This window comes from Podarcis muralis, chromosome 8 (assembly GCF_964188315.1).
Source record: "Podarcis muralis chromosome 8, rPodMur119.hap1.1, whole genome shotgun sequence".
NCBI classification, from domain to species: Eukaryota; Metazoa; Chordata; class Lepidosauria; order Squamata; family Lacertidae; genus Podarcis; species Podarcis muralis.
In genome coordinates this window covers 34,101,483-34,117,039 of record NC_135662.1, presented here as the reverse complement: position 1 = coordinate 34,117,039, position 15,557 = coordinate 34,101,483, and the positions used below count along the sequence as shown (strand labels likewise).

The 15,557-nt window shown below is 40.6% G+C and overlaps 1 protein-coding gene across 2 annotated transcripts in view; it reads left to right on the top strand.

Annotated features, from left to right (window-relative positions):
* The window catches only part of PREX2 (phosphatidylinositol-3,4,5-trisphosphate dependent Rac exchange factor 2), a 108,946-nt gene that overhangs the window by 28,212 nt on the left and 65,177 nt on the right, over positions 1 to 15,557 (top strand). For both annotated transcript variants that reach the window (XM_028736756.2, XM_028736755.2), the window contains exons 2-9: positions 147 to 218; positions 304 to 426; positions 1,184 to 1,288; positions 4,938 to 5,039; positions 6,193 to 6,354; positions 10,211 to 10,344; positions 11,003 to 11,106; positions 12,061 to 12,210. In XM_028736756.2, the coding sequence (XP_028592589.2) occupies positions 147 to 218; positions 304 to 426; positions 1,184 to 1,288; positions 4,938 to 5,039; positions 6,193 to 6,354; positions 10,211 to 10,344; positions 11,003 to 11,106; positions 12,061 to 12,210 (952 nt within the window). The remainder of the gene's footprint in view (positions 1 to 146; positions 219 to 303; positions 427 to 1,183; positions 1,289 to 4,937; positions 5,040 to 6,192; positions 6,355 to 10,210; positions 10,345 to 11,002; positions 11,107 to 12,060; positions 12,211 to 15,557) is intronic.

Below are 15,557 nucleotides of genomic sequence, written 5' to 3'. Positions count from 1 at the left end.
GGGGATTTGAACCCTGGTCTCCTGGACCCTAATCTGATACTCTAACCACTAAACCACACTGGATCTCCAAACAATACTTCTTTGCCTTAAAGCTTTTCAGTGCCTGGGCAGTTTCTTTATTTTTATTTTTCTCCCTCTCTCTCAAGGCATTCCTTCACAGAATAATGCAATGGGCTTTTTCCAAGATTGAGAAAAATGTTACGGAAGAAACAGTTAAGGTTAGTTGTTATTTACTCTCATTTTATGTATTGTATTTTATTTCTATTCATTCATTCATTCATTCTCTGGGCTTCTTGTTTACAGACATTGTTCTCAAACATTGAAGATATTCTTGAAGCGCACAAGGACTTCCTGTCTAGTATTGAAGAATGTCTAAATCCTGAACCCAATGCCCAACAAGAAGTGGGAGCCTGCTTTCTTCACTTTGTATGTCAACTTTCATAATATAAGCTTCATATTTAATTGATTTTCTCTTCCTCAGCTCAGCTTAAAAAAAGAATTCTGGCATGGTAGCTCATGTACACTTCACACTGAGGACAAAAACAGACTTGATTGCATAATTAAAGGTCTTTCCAGGACACTTGGAAGCCAGAGTCACAGAGAAAAAGGAAAGCCTTACAGTTTCAGTGTTCATTTTGTAGATAGCATGATGCACTGCGTTTCCCCCGCATCAAGGTACCCTTTAGCATACACTGCTGGAGTCAGTTATAATGATTTACCACATTAAAAAAATAGATTTAATTTTTTTCAGTCAGGTGCAAAAAGCATTTTACATTAAAGCGCATTTGCTGTGGAAATGAGTGGCAGTCTGTGCAATGCATTCTTTGGCATGAAGTGTTACCTTGTAATTCTGCCAAAAATGCAGTTTTGCAGTTACATCTAGTATTCACGGTGCACTGGGTTTAGAATCAGTGAGAGAGCACAAAAACTACTTGAACTGAACTATGAAGCTGACACTTAAATGGAAATGAGCACTAGTTCTTCCTGTCTGGTTTTGTCTGGGGTTAGTTTTCCAGTATTGGGCGTAATATGTTTGTATTTTATAGTTTTATTTACTTACTTATCTAACTGAGTTCAGTTATCTGTTTTATATATGTTACTTAGGCCTTTAAAAAATGTTTAACCAAAAAGTTAAAAAGCAAACCTGGAGACCAAATGACTAATATAAAATTGCCCCCCACAGAAAGACAAATTTCGGATCTATGATGAATACTGTAGTAACCATGAGAAGGCACAAAAACTTCTGCTTGAGCTTAACAAAATAAGAACAGTACGGGCTTTTCTACTGGTAAGCTAATATTTATTTGTATTCTGTACCTAAGTCTTTTGTTTAAACTGATAAATTGATAAGTTATTGTCAAAAGTGAAATCTTTGCCTGTTTTAAGGGCAGAAAGAATCAAAGAGCCCTGGCAGGTCAAGACCAAAGGTCTATTTTGTCGCCAACCAGGTGACTCCAATAAAGTTCATGGAAACAATCAATGGCTGCTGCCCTGGCATTTTTCTCCATCATCTAGTACTTGTAGACTGCCTTTGGATGCCACCACCACCTTAGTATTAATAATGTATCTACACTTTTTAACTCAAAGGTTCTGAGGGTGATATACCACATTTCATAAAATCCATTGATAGAAACTCACCTCCATGGCATTTCCAGCTAAGTTAGTGGTCATCATGTGGCAATGAATGTCATAAATTAATTATGAGCTGCGTGAATGAGTTCCTCCATCAATATAATTTGAATACTTCAAGTTCTAGTGTTATGAAATAGAGGGGGAAAGCTTTCACTGTTTACTTTCTCTACATCATCCATAAATCCCTTTCATGTCCTATGCTGCACCCACTGTCTTTTATTCTAAATGTCAAAACTCCTAGCACTTGGGATTTTCCTTGTAGGGAGATTGCTCCAATTACATTTATCCATGGCTGTAGATGATGATGAGGATGATCAATTATTATTATTATTATTATTATACCACACCCATCTGGCATATGGCTGGGTTTCCCCAGCCTCTCTGGACGGCTTAAAAAGGTAAAGTTAAAGGTACCCCTGTCCATACGGGCCAGTCGTGTCCGACTCTGGGGTTGCGTGCTCATCTCGCTCAAGAGGCCATGAGCCAGCGCCGTCCGAAGACACTTCCGGGTCACGTTGCCAGCATGACAAAGCTGCTCTGGCGAGCCAGCACCAGTGCAGCACACGGAAACGCCGTTTACCTTCCCGCTATAAAGCGGTCCCTATTATCTACTTGTACTTAAGGGTGCTTTCGAACTGCTAGGTGGGCAGGAGCTGGGACCGAACGATGGGAGCTCACCCTGCCGCGGGGATTCGAACCGCCGACCATATGATCGGCAAGTCCTAGGCGCTGAGGTTTTACCCACAGCGCCACCCGCGTCCCGCATATCTAAAAATATCTAAAATATATCACATATACCACATATCTAAAAATGTAATAAAAACATCAAGCATTAAAAACCTCCTGATACAGGGCTTCCTTCAGATGTCTTCTAAAAGTTGTGTAATTCTTTACACAAGATAAGAAGATCACCAAAATAATGCTTCTAGAGAGTCTGCTTGCATTACACAATCAGTGCCGTCTTGCGACGATTTTACAGAGCAGCTCTGTATGCCTGGTTTAGAAACAAATTATACAGCAAAATACATATAGGGATATTTATAGAGTGATTTAAACAAAACAAACAAAAACCCTGCTCTGTCATAACATATACTAAGCAGTGTATTGATTATAATACGAAGAATAGATTCATTTTTAATGTCTGTAAGTTCTTCACTTCCTCCTCCTTACAACTGTGTCTTATGTCCAGGTACCATTACAAAAGTGGGCTTAGGTGTGTGTGTGTGTGTGTGTGTGTGTGTGTGTGTGCTGTTTTTGGAGGGAAATGTGTATCACTTCAAAAATGTGGTAAGCCAGGCCCGCTCGCTATTTACTCTGCTGAGTTGGGCCCTGGTTTCTGCCCCTGGTTTCTGCCCCAGAGTCCTGCTTCAATGGCAATAGAGATTAAGAACATAATAAGAGGCTGGTGGATCAGGCCAATCTAATTCAGCATCCTATTCACACAGTGGCCAACCAGATGCCTGTGGGGGAACCTTCAAGCAGGATCTGAACACATGAGCCCTCTCCCCTCCTGTGGTTCCCAGGAACTGGTATTTAAAAGCTCTCAACTATGCTAGTATTCAGCAGATATGACTCAGTCAGCAAGCTGCTAAGTTGTCTCTGTGTACCTTCTTCAAAAGTGCAGCAGGACTCACTCTCCCAAGCTATCTTGTGTAACGGATGTAGGAAACTCTTGAAGTTTGGCTGCCTTGCATGGTTGGGTCAGTCCCAAACTTTTTCCCATTGAAATTTGCAACATAAAAGGTCACACATACAACAAATAGTCATGGTCATGGTCAGAACACTTCCTGCTGAGATTGAGGCTTTCAATGGGCACAAGATGTTGGACATAACATAATGATGGCTGACTGGGAACAGTTATGGACCATAGGTATGAAGTTCACGACATGCAATGCCTTAAGAGAGAATATTATGAAAATGATATACAGGTGGTACATGACACCAGTCAAGCTTGCAAAAATCTATCATTTGCCCAATGATAAATGTTGGAAATGTAAAGAAACTGAAGGTACATTCTTTCACCTTTGGTGGAAGTGCCCAAGGATTAAGGCTTTCTGGGAGATGATCTATAATGAAATAAAAAATGCATTTAAATATACCTTTCTGAAGAAACCAGAGGCCTTTCTCCTGGGCATGGTTGGCCAATTGGTGCCAAAGAAGGATAGAACTTTCTTTATGTATGCTACAACAGCAGCAAGAATACTTATTGCAAAGTATTGGAAGACACAAGATCTACCCACCCTGGAAGAATGGCAGATGAAGGTGATGGACTATATGGAACTGGCGGAAATGACCGGCAGAATCCGAGACCAGGGAGAAGAGTCGGTGGAAGAAGATTGGAAGAAATTTAAAGACTATTTACAGAAATACTGCAAAATTAATGAATGTTAGAATGATGTCGGAATGAAGTTAAGTGGTTTTTAGCAGCAATGATATAAAGGAATATGTAAAAATGGATTGTTAACAGGTGATAATCTAAAGCTATAATATATTAAGATAAAGGATTAAGATAAAAACAAAGAGGGAAAGGATTTGCTGAATTAACTAATTGAACTGGAATACAAAAAAGGGAGGTGTGAGGAGGTCAGGGATACAAGCAAATGAAAGACAAGATATGGAAAGATTGATTTGTTTTTAACTGTTTTTATTTTTCTGTACTTTGTATTTTCTTTTTTCTTTTTGTAATATTTTGAAACTTTAATAAATATCTTTTTAAAAAAAAGAGAGATTGAGGCTTTCAGCACCTTTCCCCCTCTGCAGAGGTGGTCCACCCTCAAAGGCTGATTGATCCAATATGTTTTTAGTCAGCTCTGAGGGATTTTCTGGCTGATATGACTGGCGCTTCTGTCAAAGCCCTGGCTGACCTCTGGAACAGCCAAATGGGGCTCAGGCTGTTGACACAATCACTCCTTAGTGCCGTTTCCTGTTTCGTGGAGCCCCCTTGGCTCTCTGGTATACTGTAGAGCTTTAGGTGAGGAAATAAACTGGGAGATGGCTCAAATGCAAGTGAGGAAAGGTCTGGCTGAATACAGACTAAGTTCTTCTCAGAAAACTGTGGAAACAGGATGCTGGACTAGATGGACCACTGGTCTGATCCAAAAGGCTCCTCTTATGTTCTTTTGTGGCAACTTTGGCCATAATAACAGAGGAATGTCTGCAGCCTGCTAATAAAGTGAATTTGGTAAAAGGCATTGCCACCCAGTGAAACCGTCTGAAAACTGAGCACTCAAGCAAGATCCAGGAGCATAATATTGACAATGGAGAAGTTAATTCCAAAAGAATTAAGTGTTTCAATTCCTTTCTAGAACTGCATGTTGTTAGGAGGACGGAAGAATACTGATGTACCATTGGAAGGTTATTTAGTAACACCAATCCAGAGAATATGCAAGTATCCACTTCTTCTGAAGGTATGCATTTTTGCTGCTTAGAATATTTTATACTGAAAACATATTCTTTGTTAAATTCTGTTTGATGTTCAGTAATGATAATCCCTTTCCTGAAGCAAATGAGACTTATCATTCCACATTTTCCCCTATTGTGCTTGATGGAAGTTTACTTTTGGATCTGATCCATTTTTCCATGTTATGCCTGCAGAATCCTTTAGGTGAAGGGATATAAAGAACAAGTGTGAAACTCTAGCAGGCAAGCAACACTGGGATCATTCTAGCAATTTGCATCTTTGTCCCTAACCGGGGAAATGTTGGAGAGAGTAGTGCCGCTGCGAGGAACTGCTTTGTGACTGACAGGTTCCGTGCTTGGACTGAGGGAGTTGACAACATCTGTGATAGATTGGCTGTGGCTGATGAAAGTTGAAGTCCCAAATATCTGGAGGGTACCAGATTAGAGAAGACTGCTCAGGAGAAACCCTACTTCCTTCCTCTCTCATGCATATCTACTGCTGGATGCTGTGTCCTTCCCTCCCATTGTTTGCCAGGAGCTTGTCTCCATTGCCTGCTTCTATCAGCATCTCTGAAGGATGGGGCTAGCATTTCCCTTTTTCCATGCTGCATATTTGTGGAGCCCCTGAAATCCCTATCCTGCAGTACGCTGTGGACTGGTGTGTGCTACTTAGTCCAGGGAAGGAATTGGGGAAGTCCCATGAGAGAATTGAATGGAAGAATTAAGCATAGATTTAATAAAAGAGGGTACTAATGCCTAATATTTAGTTTTAGTATCCCTATCAGTTTGATTGGTCATTCCTATGAATATTTCTGGATTCACTGAGGCTTGCTCCCAAGTAAGTGTGTATGACACTACAGCTTGTCTCCTATAATAGGAACATAGGAATCTGCCTTATGGTGAGTCAGACCATTGGCCCATCTAGTCAACGATTGGCAGCAGCTCCCCAGAGTTTTATGCAGGGACCTTTCCCATCCCTAACAGGAGATGATGAGGACTAAACCTGGGATCTTCTATGTCCAAAACAGATGTTCTGCCACTGAGCTGTGGTTCTTCCCCAACAGTGAAATGATGAGCAGTGAAAGTGCGGGAATTGGTTTTCATTAGTGTGAAAGTGCAGGGATTAATTGTTTTCTTTTCTTTTCTTTTCTTTTAAAAAAGGAGTTGATAAAGCGCACTCCCAAAAAACACAGTGACTACGCAGCCTTAATGGAAGCTCTCCAAGCCATGAAAGCTGTCTGCTCCAACATAAACGAGGCCAAGAGACAGATGGAAAAATTAGAGGTTTTAGAAGAATGGCAGTCTCACATTGAAGGATGGGAGGTAATGTCACAATTTTTGTCATTTTATCAGATGTGGGAGGCATTTAGATGTCTGCACATGTTGCCTGATTTATATTCAGCTTGGTACATTATGTGACATATTGGGAACAGTCCATAACTCACAATTAGAATAAAATGCTTTGTCCCTTTTCTTGATAGTAGGAATAATATTATACTTGTGAACTGCGTGAGTTCTTGTCTGTAGGATTAATAACAGAAATTTGAGGATTGGGCAAGGCAGCAGGAGGGTCTCTTTTGACTGTTGCCCCAAAACCATTGCGGGAGACACCACCTATATTTTCAGTGGGTGAGGCAGAGGGTGGGATTAAGATGAGATTCCCTTTCACTACCCTGTCTCTTTCAGGACAAATGGGGAAATGTGTGTTATGGTAGGGAAACACGTGTAAGGGAGCATCCTGATTCTGTCTCCACCCCCCTTCCCATTATGATTACTACCATGTCTCAACTTCTTTCTCTTATCTGTCAATGGAACACTCTGGGTGGATGCTTGAATTTCAGGAGAATGAGGGGGGGTCCCTTACCTTTAGCTACAATAGCTATGTTCCCCCTCCATTGATGGAGGTGGTATGTCTCTGAATATGGATTATTGTGAATCATGTTTTTGTGCTCATGTTCTGCTTGTGGTCTTCTCGTAGGCACCTGGTTGGTAGGCCACTGTGAGACTATGGGCTAGATGAGCCTTTAGCCTGATGCAGCAGGGCTTTTATTATATTCTTAATGCATGGTTTAGAGGGCATGATTTAGCTGAAGTTGAGAGGGTTGGGATGAGGTATCAGAAGATGGGTTGTGGATTTCATTATGGATTCTCTGCCTTTTCCTTTATAGCATGAGCCCTGCTGTACAATATGGGTGCTGGATGGTTGGTGACAAATGCAGTCACTCAATACTTTCTCCCCCCCCCCCCCATCCCTTGATAAGGTTTAGTCACAGAAAGCATGTGATGTGATACCTGAGGCATTCCCTGTTCCTAAGGAAAAAGACTGTGGTTAGGAAAACTCACATCGCCGTTGTGAACTGAGATTTACTTGATGTTACTGCTTTTGGCAATAGCCAAGTATTCACGGTATAATCTATTTCTACCTTTATTCCTGTGTTACTATGTTCAAATCAAAACACATATTAGTTATTATGGGGCAACCAGCCTCATATTACCAACGTAAGTCGAATTAGTGCAAGATGGGGTAAGAGTAAGCTGTCTTGCCAGGCTTAGTGAGGTCACTTTCCCTTACCTTGGAAGGAAAATGGGTAATCAAACCTGTTGTTCAACCTCAAGTCTACCTGAGAAGCTCAGTGTGCAAAGAGCTTTGAGCTGGTTGCTTCAGCTCAGAGTAACTTCCTATGTTTTGTACCACTAACATAATGTTGGATAATAGTTTTTCAGTAAGGTGACGTCACATCCAGCCCTATATTAGTAATCAGATTTGAAGGTCTGTTTTAGTTACAAGTTAATACCCAGTAAAGGAAGACTTTTTCTTCATATGATAGTTTTCCACTTCAAACTCTCTAAATTTAAATGGTTTCTGCAAAAGCTAGGCAGTTTTCGGAGGCTTCTTTGCAATAAATTCTTCTACACTGCAAGAGCTGGTTTAATTAACTAAACATCTGGTTTGCTACAATGCTTAAGAACAGAGAAGCACACTTGTTAGAGATTTTCTGTCAGAAGAAAATGTTTAGCACATTGCTTAGCTGGGAAGAGGACTATTTTTAGCATCTGATGGAGGATCAAAGCATGACTTGCATTCCTACACAAAAGTTTCATAAGCTAATCTTGTGCTGCTGACAATTAAAAAAATTGTGGGAATACAGATTTTTTTTTAAAAAAAAGAATATAGTCTTTAAAACTTCAATTAATTTTATTTAAAAAATCATATTATATTGTTAAATTTAATATCCTCATTATTAAAAAATCACATTACATTGTTAAATTTAATATCCTCATTAAAGTACAGCTTGTCTGAGATGATGTTCATATAGCAGGATCTCAGCTGTTAGAAAAATAGGTAGCAACGTTTTTGGATTCACAAGAGAAGAAACCCCTGATACTGCATGGAGTAACTCAAACACAATTGTTTTCTAGCCGGCAAGTTAATTAGAGAGTATGTTGTAGTCTGTTACAAACAGTTATTTTTATTGATAGGTTTCAGATCACAGCTATCTTGTTTTTGATTTGTAGTTACGTCTCAAAGGACACAGTAGCATGAATCATCTTCATGGTATTTGATGGTCCATGTACTGCACTTCTTAGGCACATATAACAAAGTGCAAATAAGTGGCTGCGAAAGCACATTATTTTATTGGTTTTTTACCTGTTCTTTAGAGTGCCTTTTAAAGAAATCATTTTGCTCAGCCAATCAATTAATAATGTTAGATGTCATTATGCTAGATGTTATAGTTCCTAATTTAGCATTGTTCTGACTTGTACAAATGGCTTAGCTATACATTCTGAACCACGCATAATTACTAACATTCTAGCCCTCAGCTTATTTTACCTTAAAGCAGGTTCCGTTGATAGCGTTCATGCTTATAGCCAAGGAAATATGTTTAGGGGTGCAGTACAAGTTTTCATGTTCCCAGAGTAGAATGGTGTGCAGGAATTTAGGATGGCGCTGTAGTCTAAACCACTGAGCCTAGGGCTTGCCAATGGGAAGGTCGGCGGTTCAAATCCCCACTATGGGGTGAGCTCCCGTTGCTCGGTCCCAGCTCCTGCTAACCTAGCAGTTTGAAAGCACGTCAAAGTGCAAGTAGATAAATAGGTACCTCTCCAGCGGGAAGGTAAATGGTGTTTCCGTGCACTGCTCTGGTTTTGCCAGAAGTGGCTTAGTCATGCTGATCACATGACCCGGAAAAACTGTCTGCGGACAAACGTCAGCTCCCTCGGCCAGTAAAGCAAGAAGAGGGCTACAACCCCAGAGTCGTTTGCGACTGGACTTAACTGTCAGGGGTCCTTTACCTTTTTAAGGCTATCAATGGCTACTAGTAATAATGGATATAAGCTATCAATTGCTGGGGAACAGTGGGAAATTGCTGCAGCCTACATGTCCTTCTTGTGAGAAAGACCACTGAGAGCAGCTGCCACTCAAGAGCAAATAACCTGACATCATATAATTACTTAGTTAATTTTATATCTTACCCTTCCTCCCAAAGGATCCCAGGGCAGCAATCTTCTTATGTATGAGAACAGTTTAAGGGGAAACGCAATACTGAAAGCCGGTCATTAGATTTAGAGGGAAGCAAAATTCTTCAACCAAGATCTGGTAGCACTCTGGAAGAGTTCTGGCCAAAAACCATTGCCCCCCCCCCCAAATACTTGCAATAATGTGTGTTATTTTGCTTTCTTGATTAAAATCTGCAGATTAGGTTTTTATTCTTGCAAAAAAACACTTTTTTGATGAAATATGTAGAAAAAACACCAGAGTAGTTTACAAAAATATAAAACAATGACATTATCACTAAAGAATTTACACCATAATTTAAAACGTACATAAAGTTAAAACCACAATAGAATAGACTAAAACAAATTAAAACTCATATAAGCTTTCTAAATATCTGGGTCGGCTTGTCTAAATAAGAATGTTTTCAGCAGACCCTGAAAAGAGTACAGTGAAGGCGCCTGCCTCATATCAATAGGCAGGGAATTCCGAAGTTCTTACATATGCAGTGTGTTATGTGGCACCTGTAAAAGTGCCAATTCCGCTGATTGAAGCAGTCAAGTGGGCAAATATGGGGTAAGGCAATCTTGTAGGTAAACCGGTCCCAAATTTTATATATCTTGGTTTTGCCAATCTTTACCAGCCTTTAGGATCCAATCAATTTTTAAAAATATGTTTCTTGGGTAGGGATCTAACATCACAGACACGTGCACAGAAATGCTGATGTATGGAGTTTTGCTGAAAATATCTGCAGGAAATATTCAGGAACGGGTGTTTTTTCTTTTTGACAACCTTCTGGTCTACTGCAAAAGAAAACACAGGTAAGAAACACGCACTGAAGACTGACTCCATAAAACAAAATGATGTCGATTTTAATGTTAAAAATATTTCTGATATTTTGATTTAGCTACTTTAATGTTAATATATGCATTAAATTTTTTAAATTATACACTCTGTAGAATACAAAGCAACTACACTTAAAGATTTTTTTGGGGAAACAATAGGTCTGCAAGGTATCCTTCTTGCCTGTCTTTTCAAGCTTAACTTTATTATAAAAATTTTTTTTATCACAGCATACAGAAATGGACAGTAGCCCTTAAAAAAAGATTTGTTGCATCTGAGCCAGTGTGGTGTAGTGGTTAAGAGTGGTAGTCTCCTAATCTGGGGAACCGAGTTCGTGTCTCCGCTCCTCCACCTGCAGCTGCTGGGTGACCTTGGGCCAGTCACACTTCCTTGAAGTCTCTCAGCCTCACTCACCTCACAGAGGTGTTTGTTGTGGGGGAGGAAGGGAAAGGAGAATGTTAGCCGCTTTGAGACTCCTTAAGGGAGTGAAAGGCGGGATATCAAATCCAAACTCTTCTTCTTCTTCTTCTAATATAATTAATTGGTAATAATGATTAATAGTTGTGATGATTCTGGAGTAAAAATAGCAAAGTCAATGTCTGAACATTGCTCTTTCTCCCCTACTCTCACCATAAGACGACTGAAGAACAGCAGAGCATCAGCAGAAGGCCACCGTTATCTCTTCCGGGGCAGAATAAACACAGAGGTGATGGAAGTCGAGAATGTAGATGATGGCACCGGTATGTGCATCTGAACCAAGGAGATAATCTAAAATGGTTGTTGTAACTAAATATAAATGCATCTTCTTTTTGAGCTATTCTGTTGGTTTTGCATTTCTTTATATTTGCAATAATCTATATAGGTTTAATATTCATGCAGTAATCTGGCAGTAGTTAGCAGAAATTAAATAAAGATTATAAGAATAAGAAGAGTTAAACAAAGGCACATAGTCTATTTTATGAGCTGCTGTGCTAAGCCAGTATAGCTTTGTGGTGACAAAATTAGTTAGTGGTAGTACACTCTGAGGAGAAAACATTCATTAAGCATTCAGTGGGGCACTTAGCTGTTTCAGACCTCATAAAGTCTTTTTTATTATTTGAACTGTCCATCAATAGGTGTTTCGTAGCATTGGGAAACCACATCAGTAGCCCAGATCTGCCTGCGCTGTTGAATACTATGTCTGCATCATAAGCAAGATGATGAGGAATTGCAACAAAATCAGAATTTTATGCCATACTTTGCATATTTGGACAGTATATCTTGCCTCAGTGGACATGTTCCTCTAAAAGACAGAAGCTGCTCATCAATTGCAACGTTCTTATATGCCAAGATTCATTGTGTCTTTGGGTTGTATCCAACATGGCTTCTATTGAACTTAATGGACAATGACTAACACTAATTTCAATGTGTCTGCTCTAACTTAGTTGGATCCAACCCTTGATAAATGTATTTCACATTTCACTCTCAGGGAGAAGCTTATCTCCCACAATGATTGTTTGGTGTTGAGGTAGATAATAAAATCTGAGGACTCTATTGATTTTTTTAAAGGAGGGCAGTGTGTGTGCTGGTAGTGTTGAGGGTAATTTTCCTGTCTCAGGGTGGGATCAGAAAATACTTTGTATGGGCCAGAGAGTTAACATTGCTAAACATTCATGCACATCCTCCAAAGTTTCCTTTGTGTTACCTTTTTCTAGCTGATTATCACAGCAGTGGTCACATAGTTCTCAATGGTTGGAAGATACACAACACAGCAAAGAATAAATGGTTTGTGTGTATGGCTAAAACACCCGAAGAAAAGCAGGAATGGCTGGAAGCTATTCTGAAAGAAAGAGAAAGGAGAAAAGGTGAGAGCATAAATGTCAAATTGTGGGTTATTTCTAGGCAATATCACACTTGGAGGGAATTGGCTTTGTGCCTCCTATCTGAGGATTTCCTCAGCCTGAGCCAAGAAGAATTCAACCCCCATTATTTCTTTCATGCCTTAATTGACACACTTTATTCTGCTTCCTTTGGGGATCTGAGCTGGCATTCTTACCAAAAAATATGTTGGAGATTCCTTTCTTCCATCCACCGTTCATGTTGCCCCCTGCCTATTTAGACAACAATAGGAGATAGAACAGGAATACGCATTCATGAGATGATGGGGCAATGCAGCATGGGAGGAGGGTGGATATAGAAGACTACGTGAAGGCTCTTTCTCAACTTGTAAAGTTTGGAGTATTTTGTCTCAAAACTGAAAAAAAAATATATAGTCCTCCAAATTTTTGAATGGTTTCCAAATACATCAGCATTTGCCACTGTATAAAAATGGTTTCTTAAGCAGTAATCAATAGGTGCCTGGACACACAACAATTATAGGAGCAACAGAAATGCTTGAATAGGATGTTATTGAATTCCACCTACAAAGTCCTGGGGAACCATGATTTCCCTGCAGTTGAGGTGCCACTATAATGAAAGGTGTTTGGATCATCCATCAATGGCAACATTAGGTGAAGGAATGTGTTTTGAGTCTCCCATGAGGCTTGTGTGAGTACTGTGGTTTTAATGCACAAAGAAGCCACTGTATAGAAAGGAGTCAAGACACAGGAAAAAGTATAGCCAAAGGCTTTGGCAAAAACAAGACAGTAAGAGCAGGATGATCTATCACATCAGTTCTCAAGACAGAAGCTTTTGAAACATCTCTCAAATAATTCTTATATTTACAACCTTTATTTTTTTCTGCCATCTCCTGCTAACTATAACTGAAACATCTGTGTAAACACCTCTTTTACAAAGCAGGATGCCTTAATTGCAAGCAGAATTGCCGATGATTCACGAACAGCACAGTTTGCAAAAATTCAAATGCTTTTGCTAAAAGTGGCAGTAAACAGCATTCCATTCAATGTGAATAAAGAGAAATTTTAATTCTTTTGTTTGCTTCATACGACAGCATTGGCCAAAATTCTGCTCACTTCCCTGGATGCAAACGAATTGAAAAGTTTGCACACGGATAACTGGAAAAGAAATTCAGCTGACTTTCTGAAGTAGAGATCTTGTGATCTTAAATGCTGTTACTTGAAAAAAGAAAGGGAGATGAGGGGAAGGCATATGATCTCTCATCTGCCCGCCCCTGTGATTTTTAAGCGATGAGGATGTCATTTTCCTAATTTTCTCCCTTTTAACTTTCAGTCCTTTGCAGATATTTAATGCTTACTTTTGATTAGCCAGTAACCTTAGAGAATAATTACATTAAAAAAATTAAATGGTGTTGTCAGGGGCTCAGGGGCAGAGCCAAAGGGGAAAGAGGAGTTGGAGAGCGAAGGGGAGGAATCTGAGGGGAGCTTAGGAGGGTATGACAGTGACCCGAGAGATTCCATGAGTCTCTCCAGCGAATCAGAAGATTCCCAGAAAAAGGCGCCAAGGGTCAGGGCAAGGGGGGCCAGTGGTGAGTCCCCAAGCGGCAGCTGGAGATCAGGGCCAGCTTCCCTGCCAGAGCGTAGCGGGGGGGAAGAAGCCCACAGATCAGAACCGGCGTCCACTCCAGCAGGTAGAGAGAGAGAGTCAGAGCTGGCCACGCCTCCGTCAGAGAGTGGAGGGGCGGAGCGGAGGTCAGTTCCAGCCAGCCCCTCCGGAGGAGGAAGCAGTGACAGGAGCAGTGTAGCCGTTAGGAGGAAAGTGGCCGGCTGGGCGCGCGCGCCAAGTTCAAATGTGCAGGCGCGCAGGTCAGCAGAAAATCCAGATTGGGAGCCATGTCCCAAAGCCCGCCGGAGACAGGGGGAGGAGTCAGAGGAATCCGCCTCCGAAGAGTCCAGGAGGGGTGGAACCCCAGGGGGCAGGAGGACCCAGAGGAGAAAAGAGCAGAGGAAGAGGTGGAGCAAAGCTCGGGTGTTAAACTGGTGTAGGGGAGGGGAAGAGTCAGACGGAGCTTCGACGGTCTAGAGTTACAGACGTAGGGGTGCGCGCCACGGATGTAAAACCAACAATGAACTTCAATAAAGACTTTTGTATATAAAGAGACACTGGCGTTGGTCCTTTGTGAGCTGGGACCTGAGGCACCTCTGACAGGTGTTTTATGTTTTAACACGTACAGCACCCCTTTATTTTATCATGTGGCAGTATAGAAATACTTTAATAAATAAATAAATAAATAAATAAATAAATAAATAAAAGTCTGCTTCTATCAGGTTTAAAATTTCTGCTGCTTGTATTACTCAGCTGTATTAAGAACCAAGTGCCACTTCCTTGCAGAGTTATTCCACTTGGAATGTAAGCTGAGCTTCTGACAATATTCAAATCAGCAAGGAGCTCGGGGAACACGTTGTCTCCCCATGGTATCTGAGTAGTCAGTAGAACTATCAGGCATCCTGGAAACCACATGACCCAGGTCTCCTGGCACTGCTAAGGGTATATTTAACAGCATCCCAGGTGCAAACAAACCTGGAACATGCTCTGTCCACATCCCTGCTAATTACCCAGGTGCACTAGAAAACTAAATGTCTCATGGTCCCTGCAGTCTGGAATTCTGCCTTTTCAGTATTCTAGGCAGAACAAAGGAGACCTGGTTGTTCATGGTGCTGCTGCCACTGACAAATGAATTTGGGATGAAGGAAATGGGTGACAGCTCACGGGTGAGGCATTCTGGGTAAATGTTTGGGCCCTTTTTGCTCCCAGTTATGCCGTTGGGCATGTGACACAATTTCCAAGTTTTGGAATTTTAAAACTGTGGAGAATTGAATCTATATTTAACAGATTTATACTGTAATTGGTTTTCAATAAAAAAATGTATTAGTGGAGCCTAATTCTGAACTGAGCTGAGGAGAGTTCACCCATTGCTGCCACTGAGTAGCCTCATCTTTGAAGGGCCCTATCCTTATAATTGGCACTCATGATGCAAACAGTTTATAAGTACAGACAAATTCAACCAATAATACAGGGTGATTCATAATGAAGTATACCGTTTCAATGCACTATAAAAAGAGGAAGAATGTAATATATCTTACATTAAGTGTAACAGAATTGTAGGGGAATGTTTAAAGTTTTTTTAGAAACAGTCCCAGATGTTCTTTGTCACACGACACACATTGAACCGCTAATCCATTTTTGCCCAAATGTGACTCGTCCTACGCATCAATTTTCCCAGGCTTCGTTGAATGGTGGTGCAAACACTATTGACGACTTCTTCTGATACACACGGCCATCTAGGAGTTCTAAG